Source organism: Blastomyces gilchristii, assembly GCF_000003855.2.
Source record: "Blastomyces gilchristii SLH14081 genomic scaffold supercont1.29, whole genome shotgun sequence".
In the NCBI taxonomy this organism is placed as follows: Eukaryota; Fungi; Ascomycota; class Eurotiomycetes; order Onygenales; family Ajellomycetaceae; genus Blastomyces; species Blastomyces gilchristii.
The window spans coordinates 497,600-518,228 of NW_003101653.1; the positions used below are offsets into that span (position 1 = coordinate 497,600).

Genomic DNA, 20,629 nt, shown 5'->3' on the forward strand with positions numbered 1-20,629 from the left:
ATCTGTAATTGCCCTGCAGGCCAAGGCTCATTTCACTATACTCAAGAAATTCAAGTTGTCTACTTATACTCTATGAACTATCATAGAGAATAACTTTTCTGAGAGACCTGCTATTCACAGAATCTGTCTGTTTGAGAAGCTGATTAGCATGACTGCTAAGTTAAAAGACTCAGATTATGCTTTCATTGAATGTCTGATTGTCATAAGAACTGATTATATTCATCTAGAATATGAGATTCCGGATGTCATGTTTTTCAACAGACTGCTTACAGAAGTTAACAGAGGTTGAGCCTTATTTATAAGGAATTGAATGGATCAAATTAACAAAGATAATATTCAACTCTTAGAGAATGATTTTATAAGCCTGTACTGTGATATTCTTTTGCAGCTCTCTGCTGTGAATGAAACAAATACTGATATGTCTAGAAATTCTATCAACAACGCGCAAGATAAGAATAAGAAAGATAAGGAGAAGGAGAAGATCTCTGAGAACAAGAACAAAGATTTCATCAAGCCGGATAGAAAGGGTAATAATGCTACTAAAATGTGTTATCATTGTCAAAAGATTGACCACATTCAAATGAATTGCTGGTTGAAATTTCCTGAAAAACACTCTACTAGCCGCGGTAAGGATAAGGATAAGGATAAGAATAAGAATGAATAGACTGGCCGCCGGGATCATGAATTTCACGTTTGGTTCCATTTGGTCTGATCTCATACATTTCTTGATGTGAATCCTGCTGAGACTGGCTATCAAAAAAACATGTAAAGTGACTATATATCAGATCTTAAAATGAAATCATGACTTGAAAAAAATGAGAAAGTGGTTCCATTTGATCTTATTTAATCTCATTCTTGGCATAAAGTTACTATTTTTAGACATTTTAAGGTTTTTTTTAGACTATTTTTAATTTTTTAAAAAGTAACACTTTTTGATAACACTCAAATGAGATTTAAAGTCATTTAAAGCAATAAAAATAATTTAAATTGAGAAGTGAAAATCATGGTCTTATTTGAAAAATGTGATAAGAGTAGATAGTAAGTCTCACTGAGACAGTATGAGACTACTATCTAATATTAAAACCATGTAATGGGATCAGTCAAATTGGTAATGAAACTATCAAAAAATCTGGTCCTGGTCTCAGACACGGTCACACGGTCAGTCTAAGAATGAAACAGGCTCAGTGCCAGTTTATAATGTCATTAAGCAAGTATTTCATACAACAGAGAGAGTCTATTCTACTGGTCAAACTAGCAAAGATACCTGAATTCTGAACTCTGAATTCAGTGCTCATGCTACATCTTACAAGGATCTCATATCAATAGTACTGCAGAAGATTGATATCATATTGAAGATAACTGACAGATTAACAGCTTCTGCAACAGCTATAGAGAAGGTGAATATATCAGTTGAAGAAGTAAGTCTGCTGCTGCAGAACATTCACTATGTTCTCAAGCTGGAGATTAATCTTATGAGTTTTGAAAAGCTTGTATGCCAGGGCTATACATATAAGCAACTGATCTATGAAAATACTCATTTAATCTTACTAACCTCTTCTGACAAGATGTTCAGTTTTACTATCAAATTGAGTGATAAGAACATCTACATTCTGAAAAAACAATCAATGACTAGAGACTTGATTTGATTCATAATGTTAAATGATGAATTTGAACCAGCAAAAATTCTACAGTCTGTAGAGAAAAAGAATTCTCGGCTAGCATTGCTTAATAAGAATATCAAGATTATTGAACACACAATGTTACAATGACATTAAAAGCTTGATTATCTCAACTCTGCAGATATCACTAAATTAGTAACAGATTCATGACTAGAAATGAGAATCAAGAGTGAGAGAGCTTTGTCATTCTATAAGACCTGTGTACAGATAAAAATGACATATTCAACATTCATATTAATGATAAGAACTATCAAATCTGCAATGAGATTCTTCATGAATCTTACAGATGACAGCTGCACACTATATAATGAAGTCAACCTCTCTACTCAGAGAGAAGCTAATTATTGAATGAGTATTACAGATGATACTACACACTACAGGTGAATTATTCTTATAATGTCAAAGAGTGAGATCACTGTGTGTTTGATGACCTTTATTGATGAAATTGAGGCCATTACTCAATGTCAAATTGAAACCCTACACTGAGATAATGAAGAAGAGTTCAAAAGTCAAGAACTTAAGACCTACTATCAGAGTAAAGAAATAGCATATGAAATGACTACATCTGATACATCATAATTGAATGACTCAGTGAAATGTGTGAATCAAATAGTTACAGAGAAGACAAGAAGCTTGCTATTTAATAGTGAGCTGATGAAAGAGCTCTAAGATGAGACAATACAAGTCACAGTCATGATAATCAACACATTCTCAACATTAACAAAGATATTTGAATATAAGAAAGAAACATCACTTATATCTTTTGAAGCTTGAACTGAGGTGCAATCTTCTATTCATTGAATACAGAGATGAAGGTGTAAGATCTATAAGAAGAATTTAAAAGTGTCAAATAAGCTTGCAGATAGAACTGATGATAAGAAATAACAGCTGATTGAATATCAAGAGAACCAGGAAGTAATACTATCTGCCGGTGCATTCGATACCCCGAAGATCTTGCTCCTCTCTGGTATTGGGCCTACTCAGGAGCTCACCCAGCACAATATTGAAACACTTCACGATCTTCCTGGGGTAGGCAAAGGTCTATCCGATCACCCCTTAGTTGTTATAGGAGCATCATATGCGCCCGCTGCAGGCCTCAGTGATCGAGTTAAATTTGTCTCTAACCCCGCTGCCGTTGAAGCTACACGAGAGCAATGGAGACGAGACGGGACTGGGGAGACAAACCTACACCAGTCTTGCGCTATCACCGGATGGCTGAAGGAAAATTCCATTCTCACAACTAACGAATATCAAAACCTAGATGCTCTTTGAAAGGAACACTTGGCCAAGGACTCCGTGCCCCATTATGAAGCCTTTCTTGCGGGACCCCATTTCCCCCCGACATACGTTATACCAGAGGGGACGTCGTATCTCTCTATTGTCGTTTGCCTTATGAATATGCAGTCCAAGGGCGAAGTTACGCTAAAATCGGCAAACGCGACTAATCATCCCGTCATTGACCCCAATTACATGTCCCACCCTTTCGATCGAAAGATGCTGACCCTGGCAATCAGAGAAACTATGAAGTTTTTCGAGTCTGGTGCGATTCTGCAAGAATTCAAGGCGTACGTCCTGGCTCTTCGGAGCCAGTCAGACGAAGATATCCATGTATGTTGTTGCTATTGCCTTTCAATTAATTATTTCCCCCACTCTGGCGTTGCCTGTCTTTTCATACAAATAAATGTGAGGAAATCCAGGTAGGTATCGGTGTCTAACATACAAAAACGTTTGAAATATAGGAATTCATCGATGAAAACCTCCTGCCGGTCTTCCATGCCAATGGAACCGTAAAAGTGGGCAAATCGGACGACCCAACTGCATGTACAGGCAAGGACTTCCGCGTGTATGGCGTTGAGAAGCTACGAGTAGTGGATTTGAGTGTTTGTCCAATGACCCCAAAGTGAGTTAACTGGCCTCCCTCTCTCTATATGCTTATATTTTTTTCTTCTTTTTGTATTATATTCTTATTTTATCATTACCCGTTCATCAGCACAAGTCCTAATAACGGTCTTTTAAAATAGCAACCATAGCCAGCCCACGGCCTATCTTGTGGCACAGACAGCTGCAGAGAAAGTTATTGCAGAATATGGTGGACAAGTCAATGGTACTCTCAAGGTTAATAATTAGTACAGGGTGGGTTTCACAGTGTACAGCTGGCTATACCAGAAACAGCTATTCAACAAACAATTTTCAAGCTTTTCTTTCTGGAGTAAACTACAATATAACTTCAGTTGCAGATTCTATGATCAAATAAGGTTCCCAATCATCTGCTTTGGCAATAAGCTATGGGATATTTTAGAAACTGGGTGGCATTTGCATAGAATCTTTCAAATAACTCTTCAGAGTTGAGGACTCAGGGAACAGAGATGAGGGAACTTCTGCCAGGTATGGCACACAGTCAACTCATCTACAATCATTCCGTCACAACTCTTTGCTTTTGCAGCCTAGTCTTCCTCAATTCACCTCTACCCGCCTTCGTCATGCCTGCGCTGACGATACCCAGGACCTGGAAGGAATAAAGTACGCAGCCAACTAGATGGTTTAAGTCAGAGTGTTGAGGAACGGCATACTATACTGACAACAAGTTGGATCAATAAAGCAAATCCGGAAAACTGGACAGAGGAGTAAGTGGAGAAATTAATGTAGAAGGGTGGGGTATGTAAGAGAGAAAGAGAAACCAACCTGGGATGATCAAAGGGATGAAGAGTTAGGGCTAATTCCGCCCAATCGAGCTAACTTCCCAAAATTATAGACTCGAAGCATTCATGGAGTCTTCTACTACCTCAAAATGCTCATTAATTCTTTTTAGGCTGTCGAAGCAGTGTTCGGATAGATCCCAATGACGATGCATGATGTACTTAAGGTTACTGTCAAAATGCATTCCAGCTCTGCTGTGTTAAATACTTTTCCTTTTCATTTTTTGACTGATCTATACTATCTGTTGGCTCTGTTTCAAAACTTCTATCTTTCATCGCCGGTTCTTGAAAACAATAGTTATACAACTATATCAGTGCTCTCTTCTTTCAACTACGCCTTTGTTTCAATTGGCCTTTATTTCATTCTAGCTTTCATTTTGTTTTCCATTTCGTGCAACCTTCCAAAGTGCGTTTTTCTGAGGTTTAGCTTTGTAGCTTCTTTAGAAACATCCCCGAAGTACTTCTTTAGCGATTAGCTGAGTCGCTTCTATCGCCAACTAATTTCATTTCTAGTAAACTGGGGAATTGAAACGCCAAAGCTTATTCCGGTGAGCAAGGGGGTATGACAGGATATTAAAAAGGAAGAAGGACATGAAACACAATAGGGAACTGGATAATGGTATGACACGGGGTAACCAAGTTTAGGTATGTATCAAGCAAACAAAATATACACAGTTGATGGTATTTTATAGCAAGCAAAAGAACAGAGCCGGGATATCAGCGGCAAGCCCGATCCCCCGGGAGCGAATGCCATGGAACCCTGGAAATCAAACAATGACAAAAACAGACCAACAGACCAACTGACCATGGCACATGCGATGAACTAAATGCTCACAACTATTCTGACTGGGAGAACCATTCGATCTCCCGCAGCGCTCCGCCAATCCAAGCTGCGTTGTTGCCGGCTACACGGCTACCAAGGTTTTGGCCGGCAAATTGTTGGAACTTGATGTCATAGTCATGGGGTTGGGAAACAACCCAACATAACAGGCAAAGAATGAAAAACAACTCTTTGAGGGCAGGATAAGTTATATCAAAGAACCTGTGGCCTACAAAGAAAAGAGGAAAAGAAGAAGGAAATAACCGGAGAAAAATCACATCAGTTTCTCTAAAGCTGACTTCGGATGTGGTCCCACAAATCCTCAATGGTTGGATAGGGAAGCCAGCTACACCTATTTTTCCATGTAAAATTCATCGGGGCGGACTCTTCATAAATAGCCACATTACTCGAGGCAACAGGTGCGGGCTGTTGCAAATTTTGTCGATCTGTTGGGAGGGGAGAAAACGCACATCGCGATGCCTACTACACATTACATATACTTCCCCTTAAGTTCCGGCACGCTCTCTGTCAAGGAGCTTGACCAGGCCAAAATGCGGTGTTTATCTGGTGCCTTCATTGCGAAGGGTATGTATACCGTGTACATAGGTTTTCTATACACCAGCGCCACCACCGACAGTTCATGCATATCGAGCACCAGCTACAATTAACTAACTGGGAAATCCCAACGGCAGGCGAACAGAGAGGCCAGAATCAAGAAACGGACTGTATCCTCTGCTTCGAGACCCTCCACCGCGACATGCGATTTCGAGAACTACCCTGCCACCACATCTTCCACAAGCCATGCATCGACGCCTGGTTATCAAAACGCGATGCAAGCTGCCCCTTGTGTCGGCAGACATTCTACCACCTGAAGCGGCCGCAAAGTCTCACTGCACCACCCCCGTATCACCTTTCTCCCTCGCTTGGCTTTACCGTGCCAAGTCCTCTTCGCAGCGAACACTCATTACCATCGTCCCCCCCCCCCTCGTCACCGTCGGAGCAGGAAACGACCCGACAAGCGACTGCGCATTGTAGGGGTCCATGGGAGGTAGTCAAGTGGTGGAGGAGACACCGACAACGACGGCGGAGGGTGGAGTATTTGAGGGATGGGATTCGGACACCAACGCAACAACAACCAGGCGCCCTTGCTTAATAGTAAGGGTAATATCATAAAAAAAAAGGGCGTTGGATGCTTGTTTTGCTCTTTCTTAGGGAGGGTCCCTAAGGCTAATTAAACAACGACCGGTAAAATGTCCTATGAGGGATCTCCTTTTGGATTGGCTTGAAGCACTTAGTGTGGTTCATTTCGGGCGAGGGCTGCGAATCTCTAAAGGGATTTTTTTCCCTCCTGTTTAATTTTAATTTTTTATTTCGACATCCGTTCCGTCAAAATCCAGGGACGACACAGGTGCGTGAGGTAGCGGGTGCTGGGCGCCTTTTATAAAGGGTGGTGGAAACTAAACTGAGGACCAAACTGACTCATTGGGTGATAAAGTTTTGGCGCTAAATATCTTCCACGGCCGGCTATTTATAGCCCTCCATGTCAAAAAGAGTCAACACCGTTTTCAGGTGGGGCAAGGCGGGTTTATAATGAAATAGGTCACTTTGCGTCGTTCATTAATTCGTGCGCTTCTTCATGAGAGGCCTTAATCTACGGTGTGTAACATCATCGCTCGCCTAAGTTAAGTGGGGACATCTGGCCGTGACTGTATGTAATTCCATTTTATGAGATTGCGCTCTTCAGAGGAACAGTGGAAAACAGCATGTGGGCCATTCTCCTCGCCAGGATCGCCACCTCATACTCCATCCTTAAGAAAAGAGTTGGGTGGAAGACGGAAAAGACGCGCAAACTCGCTTTATTATTTAAAATGTTGTACAAATGGCATGATTCACGCATGAGCGGTAGGCCTAGCAATCTAGATCATTATTTGTACTAAGTAGCTTTGGGTGGAAGACGGAATCCAAAAATTTACCCACTAGCACATGATAGCTTTACTGCGTAACTTTAAACCCAGCTGGGGGTAACATTTCATGATCTATCCGCAGTGGATTCTAACCCATGGATGGGATATCTGCCCTTGCGGTTCCAGAAGGTTCTCCACTCCTTTCCAAGAGCAATTGGCAGCGGGAAAGCCCTTCCTCGAGCTCCAAGTAGCGGATATCGAAGGGGAGAATATGAGAATAGTATCTTCGGAGCGGGGGGGAGGAGGGGCCGATTTCCACCTAGCGGAGGCAACGTCAGTTTTTCTTGTTCAGCGTCGGAAAGATATGGATGCGGCGGGGCGGGAACAAACCCCCCGGTGGGAGGAGAGCAGCGGCAAGAATTGGTACCGATGGTGGCACCGTTCACACAAGGTATCTTATGTATGTAGTTAAGGGTTATTTAGTTAAGTTAGTCATTCCGTTTTTGCAGCCGGAAGCAACTTGCTTCCACCAGAACCCGGAATCATTTCAAGCCGCCTTGAAAATTGGGTTACTAAACCTGGCAGCGAGTCTTGCGAAGTCGAGAAACAAGAAGTCACTTCGGGGTTACTGGCAATATCTTAATTGGAGGAACTGATATCCGTCCGTGCGGTTCGCCTTACGTTTCTTGATTGCATCGGGCACTTTTAACCACCGTTGGAATGAAGCTCGCGTTTTATTAAGCTTTCCTCGGCCTCCTGGGGCTCCATCCGATGGAGCGTTATTACATGTAGCAAAGAACGAAGTACTACGGCGTATGTAGCAACGATCACAGCTGGGCTACCATGGTCCGTTCCGATCCCGGGGTTCCACCGTGGCTAGATCACGATATGATGTCAAAACTTTATACGCAGACGAACAGATGGTTCGTGCAGGATTTCAACGTGGAAGAGAGGAGCGACTTCGGGGTCTCGAACTATATCCTGTGGAACTTCCCAATTCTTCTTCTTCTTCTTACTCCTGTTGCCCTCCGGTGTCATCAGAATGGGAGCGAGCAAGAATGTGGGGCGGATATGAGAAATTATCTGATGACTAGGTAGCAGCATTCCTGGCAGTGCTTTCGTGGCTGACAGAATGTGATGGGCAGATTCTCAATTGGCGAATGATCGAAGCGTGCGTCACTCAACCCAAGAGGAGATTCTTCTTTTGAAGCCATGGGATGAAAAAGAGCTGCTGTGGCAGAACGACAAAAAAGACTTTGAATATTTCCGATGACAAAGATTGCAAAATACGAAAAAAGAATGGCTGATGAGGCACAATCTGCGATTCTAGATAGCCGGGTTTAACCTATGCGCCGTGCCACGCAGACGGATAGCAATAATATGGTCGAAATTGCCTGCCTACGTTTGGATTCATGATTTCCAATTATTGTGGCGGACATATTACTTGCGAAAACAGAATTTTCCCAGGCCCCCCTGAAAATTAGTAGCAAAACACCACCAAAAAATCAAAATATCTGCATTTCTCTAGAATCATTCAATATCATCCAATATGCGTCTTTTTCAATCAAATATCATCCAAATACGCGTCTTTCTTACCTTTATCATCAATATGTCATCTCAAACTCTGTGATTTCATCATCAATGAGATTGTACACCTTCTTAAGAATGGTTATATATCTGCTGAGATCACACAAAGCATTGATTGTTATCTGACTACTGTATATTGAATTCAATGAAATCTTTGCTATTTTGAAACTGTTAGAGAACTCTGTTCAATATGTGATGTAAAGTCAAAGATTATATCAGATATCTTATCAGAATTGAAGAGTTAGTTAGATACTCAGTTTGATGAAGATTTTGAAGCTTTGTTATATCATACAGTTGAGAACTTCATGAGAGAAAAAGATAGAAAAGAATATTTCAGATCTACTTATATAGAATAGTATTATAATAATTAGAAAGATTCAGATTACAATTCATTATAATACAAATTTAGAAGTGAAAGCAGTATGAGATCTATTCTCATCACTATAAATAGTGAATAAAGATGATTTGAATTTCTGCAATTTTGTCTGTTATAATGAACTTTTTAATTCATCTCTTATAATTTGAAATATACTCTTGTCAATATTCATATGAAGCAACTGTTCCCTTGTCAATCAATTGAAGTATTCATCAAATTGAGGTATTGAACTGCTTTGAATTGGAGATGGAACAGCGGATTCAATGAAAGATTTCAACAGTGTATTTGATGGAAGATTCAACGGTGGATTCAATGGAAGATTCAATGGTGGATTTGATGGAAGATTTCAACGGCGGATTCGATGGAAGATTCAACGGTGGATTCGATGGAAGATTTCAACGGCGGATTCGATGGAAGATTTCAACAGTGTATTCAATGGAAGATTCAACGGTGGATTCGATGGAAGATTTCAACAGTGTATTCGATGGAAGATTCAACGGTGGATTTGATGGAAGATTTCAATGCCGGGTTCGATGGAAGATTTCAACAGCGGATTCAATGAAAGATTTCAACAGTGTATTTGATGGAAGATTCAACGGTGGATTCAATGGAAGATTCAATGGTGGATTTGATGGAAGATTTCAACAGTGTATTCGATGGAAGATTTCAACGGCGGATTTGATGGAAGATTTCAACGCCGGGTTCGATGGAAGATTCAACGGTGGATTTGATGGAAGATTCAACAGTGAATTTGATGGAAGATTTCAACGCCGGGTTCGATGGAAGATTCAACGGTGGATTCGATGGAAGATTCAACGGTGGATTTGATGGAAGATTTCAACGGCGGATTCGATGGAAGATTTCAACAGTGGATTCAATGAAAGATTCAACAGTGGATTCGATGGAAGATTCAACAGTGAATTTGATGAAAGATTTCAACAGCGGATTTGATGGAAGATTTCAACAGCAGATTCAATAGAAGATTTCAACAGCAGATCTGAATGTGAATGATAATGAGATTGTGAATTCAGTTCTTCTATTTCTTTCATCATATATTTCATCATCATCACATTGATTATCTCACTTGAAAATGTTATATTGAATGAAGTTGAAGCTGTCAGAGCTGAAGAAGAGAATATAATCACTGACATTTGAGAGATCTATATAAAAGAATTGATTGTAGAAGTTGTAGATTTATTCTTCTGATTCTTCTTCTTCTTTCTACTTATTAATCATTTTATTATCTCTTTTATTCTTTATCTTATTAATAATCACCTGTTCATACAATCTGTATAAGATGTCAGGTTCAGAGGTAGAGATTCACAGATATAGAATTCTCAGACTGAGTCTCTATATTCTTCTTATTCACCTGCTTCTTCATCTCATCATTGACTGAATCCTCTTCATTATCCGGAACTTCTGAAACAGATAGTTTAAGAAGACTGAGTGTTACGCGCTACGCATTCACGTTACGCGTCATACGCGTATTTCTCATCATGCCTGCGTAATTCTCAGAACGCTCATCTTTTTCTTCTTTATATATTCTCATTCTTTCTCATTCTAGCTAGCTAGAAGAGAATGAAACTCAACTTCAACTTCATTGAATAATATTATATATAATAGCATGTCTATATACGCGTTCTAGTATCTAGATTCAGTTATGATTAAATTTTAAATAAGATAGTAATTGCAGCTTCTAGTACTAGTTATTATATAAAGATTACAGACTTATAGATATAAGATTACTATTATAAAATATTATCTATATTATTTATTTAACTGCTTCTGCTTAATCTCTATTACTACTTAGTTTATCTGTATTAATATATTACTATATTATTATTATTCTCAGTCTATAAACTCAATCAGATCTTGTATTCTGAATTAAAATATTAAGAGATAGAAGTTACTCTGCTTCTTTATCTCTCTTTTAAATATTAACAGTAAGTAGTGAATTATTATATATACTTTCTCTCATAATCTCATCTTTCACTCACAGAGATGAAAATTTCATAAAATAAAATTCTCTAGTTTTATGACAGGCTGCGCCTGATCAATTATATAGACTATTCTATTACACTTCACAGATTTCAATCACTTCATTCTTGAATATATATGCTCTGATTCTCAGCCATTCTCAATCACTGATTCTCAGCTGCTATGAACGCGCGTATATTCTCCCGCCCTGAAGCTCCACTGTGTACATCATCACATATACATATAAATATTCATCTCAATTGCTAATTCTTGCACTTTCTCTTTCTTTTCTTCTCTAATGTTTTTATCTTTGTTATATAAGATCTATCAATATTATACTGATCTATTCAGTGTAGATTTCTTACACTATAAAAATATTCATTATCTTCTTATTAGAAAATGATTATTCATGTATTATCTTCTCATCAGAAACAATTATTCATTAAGAGATATCTAAATATATAATAATATATAAGAAATAGAGAAACAGTTAAGCAGATATTAAGTTCTCAGATAGAAGCTACTTATCAGTTATTCTGACTCTGTAATAAGATTCTACAAAGAGAATATCAGTGAAAGATCTGAGAGTTCTGACACTTAGATATATAAGATATTCATACAATTACACTTCTTTAAATTTCACAGATATCATATATTCAATAAATGATATAATCATGTCTAATGATAATATGAGAGAATCTCTGAACATGAGCATAGATACAGTATCACAGTGACTTCAAGCAATATTGAAACTATAACAATAATAAATAGCTGATATGTATACAACTTAACAATATCAATATAAAGAGATTCAATGACTAATTCACACAATTTCAACATCTACAGAATTGAATATAAAAGTGCTGAAAGAATGCTTAGATACTCCTGCATATTTTAATACTTTTGATCTCACTCTCTACTTATCATGAAGAATGAAAATACTTGTGAAACTGAGTATAGATAAAGATGTCATCAGTTCATTAATCAATCAAGATTGATATATCAATGAATGATTGAAAGATTGTATAAAACAGAAGTTTCATTCATGAATGAAAGCATGTGAACCAGTATTATGAACACCTGACAATATCATGAAATATCTTGATATTCTGTTTCAAGACACTGCTATATAATAGAAAGTATTAGATTGACTACAGAGCATCTGACAGAGAAACATTTCTCTTATAATATTCATTTCTGACTTCAATATCAAGATTCTAGAAGCAGATAATCAATCTTGAGAGAATCAAATAAAGATTAGCATGCTTAAGAAGACATTAACTTTCAAACTCTTATAAGTTCTTATAAGTATAGACAAAGATCAGACTTATAAAGACTTCTATACACAGCTTCAGACAATGAATAATCATCTTACTAAGCTCAAGAATATACAGAACAGTGACAGAAGACATTATATCTCAGTAACTCATACACTCATATCAAGGAATAATAATGATGCAGATGTCATGAATTGAATAGACTTAAATATCTACACATAAGCAAGGGTCTCTGCTGTCTGAACAGGCTTCTAAGTCTCTGAGATCACTTCTGAAGAAGTCACTGATCAATATCAATATAAAGTATACATTAACTGTAACTAATCAGAACACATTGCTTTCAACTGCTGATTAATCTATGTGTCTTCATACTCAAGAGAAAGATCAGCATCTTCTTGTTCAAAGAATGAATCAGTGTCTGTTCACATCAATCACATTACATTAGAGAAAGATTCAGAAGATAATTATAAGAATGTCTTAATAAAACAGAAAAAAGATTAGCTTCTGTTTAAATTCATAAACAGAAGCTTGAAGAGATCAGATAACAATGATTTGAAGAGAAGATGATAATGAATACAATTCTTGTATCTACTGTGATTGATAATATGTATAATATGAAAGCTATAATAGACAGCAGTCTATGCCACTATACAATGATAAAATCTTCAGTCATAAGATATTATAATCTTCAGCATATTCCTTTATTAAAACCTTGACTTCTCACAGAATTTAATAATTCAAAAGATATTTATATCTGTTACATGATAAAGCTGATTATAGATGTGAGAAAACATCAACATAAAGATGTCTATATATATGAAGTTAATAATCTTGATTATAATCTTATATTAGAACTTGCCTGACTATCTGAACAAGATATCTTATTAAACACTTAAAACAGAAGCTTGATATTCCCTAACAATGATAGAATTCATGAAGATGATATTTACAAGACTATTGATCTGACACTGATCTCTGTTAATATCTATGAAATGCTCAGAAAAAGAAGTTGCTGAAAGAATCACTGATAGCAGAATTATATATTAATCTATTCTGTTAGTCTGACTGATATTAAAAAGACTCTAGAAAAATTATTCTATATTATAATAACAGATTCTCATACAAAACTCTCTCAATAATATCATGAATATCTAGATATCTTTCAATAAGATAATATTATAAATATATCTCTCTTACAAGATTCTGAAGTGAATCATAGTATCAAGTTAGAGAAAAAGAATGATAAGAATCTTAAACTGTTATAAGACTCTCTTTATAACATATTTCAAGATGAACTTCTTCTTCTTCAAAAGACACTCAATGATCTGTTAAATAAAGAATTCATATATATTAGTAACTCTTTCACTGCAGCCTCTATTCTCTTTACAAAGAAATCAGATAAAGAACTCTGATTCTGTGTGAACTACTAAGATCTGAACAGATTGACAAAGAAAGATCAATATCTCTTATCTCTTATCAATGAAATTCTAGCATGAATCAGATGAGCTCAATAGTTTATAAAACTAGATATCATCACTGTGTTTTATAAGATTCATATCACTGAAGAAGATGAATGACTTACAGTATTCTGAACATGTTATAATCTCTTTGAATGAATAGTTACACTCTTTGAACTAATTAACACTCTCAGTACATTTCAGAAGTATATCAACTGAGCACTCTGAGATTTTCTTAATAAGTTTATATCTGCTTATCTAGATGACATTCTCATCTTTATCAATGAATTCAGAAAAGAATATCAAGAGTATATATAAAAGATATTATAACAGCTATGAGAAGCAGAACTACTGATAGATATTAATAAGTATGATTTTGAAGTCAAGAGTATCAAGTATCTGAGTTTTATTATAGAAGCTGATAAGAGAATTCAAATGAATTCTGAGAAAGTCTCTACTATTCTTGAATGAGAAGCTCTGTGTACTATGAAAGATATACAAAGCTTTATCAGATTTACTAACTTCTATCAGTGATTTATACAAAACTTCTTAGATATTATAAGATCACTTACAGATCTTACTAAGAAAGACTCAGTATTTCAATAATTAGTGAATGCTGAAGCTGTATTTATACAGATAAAGAAGATGTTCATTAATACTTCTTTACTGATAATATTTAATTCTGATTATAAGATAGTTATTGAAGCTGATTTCTCTGACTATATAATAGAAGAAGTGATATTATAATATGATAATGAAGATATTCTATAATCATATATCTTCATATCTAAGAAACTGAGTTCTGCTGAATGCAATTATGAGATCTATGATAAGAAACTTCTCATAATTATATACTATTTAGAAGAATGAGACTCTGAACTCTGAAGTGTCTTCAAATTTAAGATAGTCATAGATTATAAGAATCTCAAATACTTCATAACTACTTATAAACTCACTAAATGACAGATACAATAATCTGAGTTCTTAAGTTACTTTCATTTTATAATACACTATCATTCTGATAGTCAGAACTCAATGACAGATGCTCTTTTACAATGAGAGTAAGATATGCTATCTGATATAACAGATACTTACTGAATGAACTGAGAGCACTGACTCTTGAATCTGAAGATACTAGTTGATTAAGATGAAACAGTTCATGACACTATACATACTTCTTCAGTTAGAACTGTCATTAATATCTTCACTTTCTCTATACTGAATGAACTGTGATATACAGTAGCTTAGATAGATGAACTTCTTCAGATTCTCACTGAAGTAGTATGTTAAGAAGCATCTCAATTTCTCTCAGAACTATATATAAGAACTGATATCTCAGAATGTTCAATTAATGATAATAACACTCTATAATTCTGTGAATGATACTGAGTCTCTTACTCTAAATTCTTACACACTCAGATAATGCAAGAGATGCATAATTTATATATAACTGATTATTCAGACTATGAATAACTGTATAGAATAATCTTCTAAGAGTTCTACTGATCTGAGATATTAAACAGCATCAGACACTTTATCTAAAACTGTAATCACTGTTCTTCTATTATCTCATGAAAGAATCATAGAAAAGATCTATTGAAATCACTTAATATCTCTGACAGAATCTGATAAGATATAGTAATTGACTTCACTATCAATCTATCTAAGAGTAAGAATTGTAGAAACATTCTGATCATCATGAATTGACTGAGCAAAGATATAATATTGAAATCTTGTAATAAGATAAATGCTGAACAAGTTACTGAAGCTTTTCTACAGAGTCTATTCTATTAGATACACAGATTACTGAGATCTATAGTATCAGATCAGAGCTGTCAATTCATAAGTACTCTCTGAACAAGAATCTGTCAAGTTCTCAAGATTACATACTATCTATCAACTATCTATCATTCTGAGACTGATGATATGTCAGAACAGACAATTCAGATCATGAAGAATTATCTCTGTAAGTTCTGTAATCACTTATAAGATAATTAGCATAATCTTCTTGTACATGCAGAGATCACTATCAACAGTTGAGATACTGTTTTAACAGATGTAAGCCTGTTCTTTCTTACACACAGATATCACATGAAAGTGTTAAATCTTCTAGAGATTACACAGTTCACACTGAACCTCTGCAGTCTGATTCAGATTACTGATAATATAGTAATAAAACTCTGAGATATCTGTGATTAAACAGAGGTCTTCATGACAACTGTGAAATAAGATTAAGAGAATTAAATCAATGTTCACTGAGATCTTATCAAACAATATAAGATAGAAGATCTGATATGATTGAATCTTAAGAATATATGAATCACATGTTCATCTTATACACTAGATTATCACCATATCAAGTATAAAGTGATAGAAGTTCTAGATAGTCACAACTATCATCTTGACACATTATCAGAGATTTATAATGTATTTCATACAAGCTTGCTTCACTGCACTGTCACTGATCTGTTCTCTTCTCAACTGGCTTCTGACTGACAGTCACCAGACATTATAGAAGAAGATAATGAGCTTGAGTGAGAGATTGAGAATATTCTCAATGAGAGACTCTGTGACTGCAGCTGATAATATCTTATGAAATGAGTCAGTTATAATCAACTGATCTGAACTCTGAGATCTGTATTATCTGAAACAGCAGTTCTTGACTGATGAGAACTGCTTCTGAAAGAGAGGACTAATATGACAGACTGTGCCTGATCAATTATATAGACTATTTCATTACACTTCACAGATTTCAATCACTTCATTCTTGAATATGTACACTCTGATTCTCAGTCATTCTCAATCACTGATTCTCAGCTGCTATGAACATGCGTATATTCTCCCGCCCCGAAGCTCCACTGTGTACATCACCACATATGTGTATAAATATTCATCTCAATTGCTGATTCTCGCACTTTCTCTTTCTTTCCTTCTCTAACATTTTTATCTTTGTTATATAAGACCTATCAATATTATACCGATCTATTCAGCGTAGACCTCTTACAAGTTTTATCACTCTACTTTAAGATATAATTTAAAATTGATACTGTTATAATATTGCTATATTAAATGAGTTTTCAGAATAAAAAACATTCTCACTTAATTGAAATCTCTTTTATAGCAGATTTTAAACATGTCAAAGCAGTATTTACTCTAGAAGAAGAATCTTTTCACACTATCTATCTAATTAAGATAAGAGAGTAATTTACAGCTTTAAATCTCTTTTATAAATTAGTTACTAGATTCAAGAAATGAATTCTGTGATTTAGATAAGAATTAAATTAAGTAAATGAAAAGCTTATGAATTTCAGTTCAGATAAGAAATATAAAACTGAGATATTTCATATTAATTTCAAACTGAGTATAAACTCAGATTTCACTTATATTACTTACAAGTATAATTTAATCTCTTCTCAATTAAGTGTGTTAATATTATAAGAGTAAATTCTTATCATCTCTATATTTATCACTCACATCACTACTAGACTGGCCGGTGGGATCATGAATTTCACATTTGATTTTATTTGATCTGATCTCATACATTTCTTGATATGAGTTCTACCAGAATCAAGCCTTAAAAAAATCTGAAAATGAACTATTTCTGAGAGAAATGACATGAAAAATGACCAGATTTAATTCAAGAACAGTGAAATGAAAGTAATTTCTCAGAATAAACTGTGAAAGATAATCATTCTTTCAAAATCAGAATGAGACTGAGACTGAAGATTAAAATCAGTCTCATTCAATTCATTCAGTAATTGCTTATATAATCAAAATTTGATAATAATTATTGATAATGCTTATGAAATAACTAAATACATTCTTATATAAGTTTATTCTTTACTTTCTTATAAAAACTACACTTCTCTGATATACTGTAATCAGAGATATTAAACTGTCTGATAATTTCATGTTTTATAATCATGAGTTTCTTGATTGTTTCTTCTTGTAATTGTCTCTGATAATAGTGATAAATATCTCAACTTGAGTTGAACTTTCACTTCATTCTCATCTCTGTCAATGAAATTATCAGAATATTATATATTATCAGTGTAACAGTTGAATATATACTCTTAATAATTTTTCATAACTCTAGAATTGATTTGATGTGTAAATTCATTGAATTATCTTGAAGATAGCAGTCAAATTCAGTTTTACAAGTATGTAGTTTTGTCTGATTTTCAGTTGTAATTAATATATGTAAGTTCTGTTTCAAAGTTAGTATTATAGTTCTATATAATATAAAATGTTATCAAAGATCATTACTTACTAGAGAATTGTATTTCACTGTCTTTATATCTTGAACATCTGCTCATTTAAATCTCTGATAGTTGATATTATAGTAGTCTCAGACTAATTTAATATATAAGTCTCATTTCTTCTCTATTCAATCTTGAGAAGTGTAGATATTAACTTAATAGAAGAGATCTAGTAGAGCTGCTATAGCATAGTACTCTGTAAAAGATTGTTCAGTTTTACTGTAATAATATGTCAGTTTATCTCTTACAGTAATAATAGTCTGTACTATAGTATCATCTCAGACTGAATTTCTTTTTAAGTGATTTAACTGCTTCTCAAGATAAGTAAATAAACTGTTATACACTTATCAGACTGACTGCAGCATTAATGTACAAGTGATTGAGACTATTTTTATTATCTTATAAAACTGAAACAGTAAATCAATCACATATTTTAACTGAGTTCACTTCATATCAGAAAGTTTCAATATCTGAATCTTTTCTTAATCAGAGTGTTGCACTCAATGATTAATTATCTGACATAATTGAAGAGTCTGAATAGTTATCTTATATATTAAACTTCACTGTATTCTAATATTCTGTATCATATTCAGTGATGTGACTGATTTGTTTATTTATTAAATATCATGAAATTGTTATTATTATTTAGAGGAGATATAAATTGCATTAGCAATGTTTCAAATCTGTGATATTTAAATTATTAGTCAATCTATTCAAAATTAACAGTAGTATTATTAAAAAGCATTATCAAAAAGCAATATTAAAAAGTATTGTTAAAAAATATTATTATTATTATTATTATTATTATTCTTTCATTATACTCATATGCAAGCGGAGCTTATGATGAGTCCTTGCATGATGTTAAATACAGGTTAAGTGTTGATTATACAGAAGGAAATACAGGTGTTGAGATCATGTCAAGATAACAAGAACATAGGAAAATACAAAGAAGTGACAATTAGATACATGCAATAATAACTTCCCAGCTCAGAAACATAGAGCGATTCATTGAAGTGATTTGTACACCTCTGTATTTATTAGAAACCTGAGGTGCTTGAGTTCCGGATTTAATGTATCTCCTGCGGGTTTCGAACCCACGCGCCTTGGTTTCTCACGCCAAGGCGCTACCAGGTGGCCGCATTAACCATTCGGCCACCGGGGCTAAAAAATATTATCTTTTATAAAGTAAATGTAAAAGTTACTTGAGTAATCACTTTTATCTTATTTTCATCTCAAGAATCAGTCATCTCATTATTCTTCATCTTGATATTAAGATTCTTTATCAGTGTTTATATCACAAGTTAAATCACATAAGTAATGTAGAGAATATGATCTTATTTATCATTTCAGAAATACAAAGTCAATTTTTACTTTAAGCTCTTTATCATAGTGTAGTTATTCACAGCATTATCAGTTATAATTGTAAGAAGACTGAGACTAATATCTCAATAGTTATTTTTAATCACAGTTATTAATATCTCTGTTATATAATTCTCAGTATAACTACTAATTAATAATTCAAATTTAATTAATATCTCTTGATAAGTTCAGTTCTTATCAATGTAATAACATGTAACTCTTATAAATACCAGATTGTTTATACTAGTTTATACATTCACTGTGAGAGATACTCTTTGATGATTCTTTAACTCTGATTCTAGATATTGTATATTGACTTTGTAGTATATCTTGAGATTGAACTGAAGACAGAATTAATATAGAATACAAAGATTTGATTTAAGTATTTAAAGAAGTATTCAGAATTCAGAGTTTTCAATTAATTGAAGAGAAAGATTCAGAGATATACATATATAAAATAATTATTTATAAAAGTTATCAGATAAGAGTTATGAAATCAGAGTACTGATATATAATCATTTTCACATGATTTTCTTCAAATTAGAAAGTTAGTGTTATTAAAAATCATTATCTGATAGAGTAACTTATCAGCTCAGTAGTAATTTTTTAATTATTTTTCTTTTATTATCTGCATTCTGATAACTTCAGATGTTAGAAAATTTCTTCAGAGTTATAATTAGTTTATAATAAATATTTCTGAATGAAGTTGCAGTAATTATAGTAGAGAGATAACTCTTCAGTAATTTACAATATAATCTGTTAATAATTATTTCATAGTTTATCTCAGTATTTGTGTTGAGTTTTTCATAAATTTCATGACCTGAAATCAGATGTGAAGAATGAAGTGATTATTTATTATAATTGAAAGAGAGTATTCTGTGTTGAATTATAAATAACATAGACTTTGTAATTCATAGTGATTTCTTAAAGAGTTTATGAATCTTCAATAGAAGTAAAAGAAGTGAAAGAAGTGAATTCAGAAGATATAATAATAATTTAAGAAAGATAATAATTTATTTTTAATAACTAATCACTGATGTATGTAAGAAGAATTAATATAAGAGAAAATAATCTTATTTCTTAGCTTAGTTATAATTTTAGTACTAACTCAGATTGAATATCATCAATGTATAAAAGTAAATAAATAATCTTGATTAATCTCTGTCATATTTCTTGAAATATATTAATATTGTGAAAGAGAGTGTTATTAAATTGTATTATTAGATAATATTATTAAA

The 20,629-nt window shown here is 34.2% G+C and overlaps 5 protein-coding genes across 5 annotated transcripts; all 5 read left to right on the forward strand.

Moving 5' to 3' along the window:
• Nucleotides 1-418: 418 nt before the first annotated feature.
• Nucleotides 419-1,108, forward strand: BDBG_17877 (uncharacterized protein; the record flags this gene model as incomplete). Its single annotated transcript, XM_031725503.1, has 2 exons — nucleotides 419-626; nucleotides 1,101-1,108. Coding segments are annotated over 2 exons (216 nt in total), but the record flags the coding sequence as incomplete, so codon positions are not given.
• Nucleotides 1,109-2,488: 1,380 nt separating this feature from the next.
• Nucleotides 2,489-2,965, forward strand: BDBG_17878 (uncharacterized protein; the record flags this gene model as incomplete). Its single annotated transcript, XM_031725504.1, has 2 exons — nucleotides 2,489-2,494; nucleotides 2,568-2,965. 2 exons carry the CDS (start codon nucleotides 2,489-2,491, stop codon nucleotides 2,949-2,951), a joined length of 390 nt encoding a protein of 129 aa, XP_031581046.1. The 3' UTR covers nucleotides 2,952-2,965.
• Nucleotides 2,966-2,999: 34 nt separating this feature from the next.
• Nucleotides 3,000-3,806, forward strand: BDBG_17879 (uncharacterized protein; the record flags this gene model as incomplete). The annotated part of the gene is made up of 3 exons (XM_031725505.1): nucleotides 3,000-3,287; nucleotides 3,419-3,579; nucleotides 3,701-3,806. The coding sequence occupies exons 1-3, from the start codon at nucleotides 3,072-3,074 to the stop codon at nucleotides 3,804-3,806; spliced, it is 483 nt and encodes a 160-aa protein (XP_031581047.1). The 5' UTR covers nucleotides 3,000-3,071.
• Nucleotides 3,807-5,173: 1,367 nt separating this feature from the next.
• BDBG_08836 (uncharacterized protein) lies at nucleotides 5,174-7,932 on the forward strand. The gene is made up of 2 exons (XM_002620763.2): nucleotides 5,174-5,780; nucleotides 5,888-7,932. The coding sequence occupies exons 1-2, from the start codon at nucleotides 5,672-5,674 to the stop codon at nucleotides 6,346-6,348; spliced, it is 570 nt and encodes a 189-aa protein (XP_002620809.1). The 5' UTR covers nucleotides 5,174-5,671; the 3' UTR covers nucleotides 6,349-7,932.
• Nucleotides 7,933-9,350: 1,418 nt separating this feature from the next.
• Nucleotides 9,351-10,041, forward strand: BDBG_17880 (uncharacterized protein; the record flags this gene model as incomplete). Its single annotated transcript, XM_031725506.1, has 2 exons — nucleotides 9,351-9,783; nucleotides 9,809-10,041. 2 exons carry the CDS (start codon nucleotides 9,351-9,353, stop codon nucleotides 10,039-10,041), a joined length of 666 nt encoding a protein of 221 aa, XP_031581048.1.
• Nucleotides 10,042-20,629: the final 10,588 nt, after the last annotated feature.

Excerpts from the sequence above, each read along its gene's own strand:
- BDBG_08836 (XM_002620763.2), top strand. The coding sequence starts at position 5,672 with ATGCCTACTACACATTACATATACTTCCCCTTAAGTTCCGGCACGCTC. Across the intron at positions 5,781-5,887 it reads TGGTGCCTTCATTGCGAAGG|GCGAACAGAGAGGCCAGAAT; the intron begins GTATGTATACCG and ends TCCCAACGGCAG.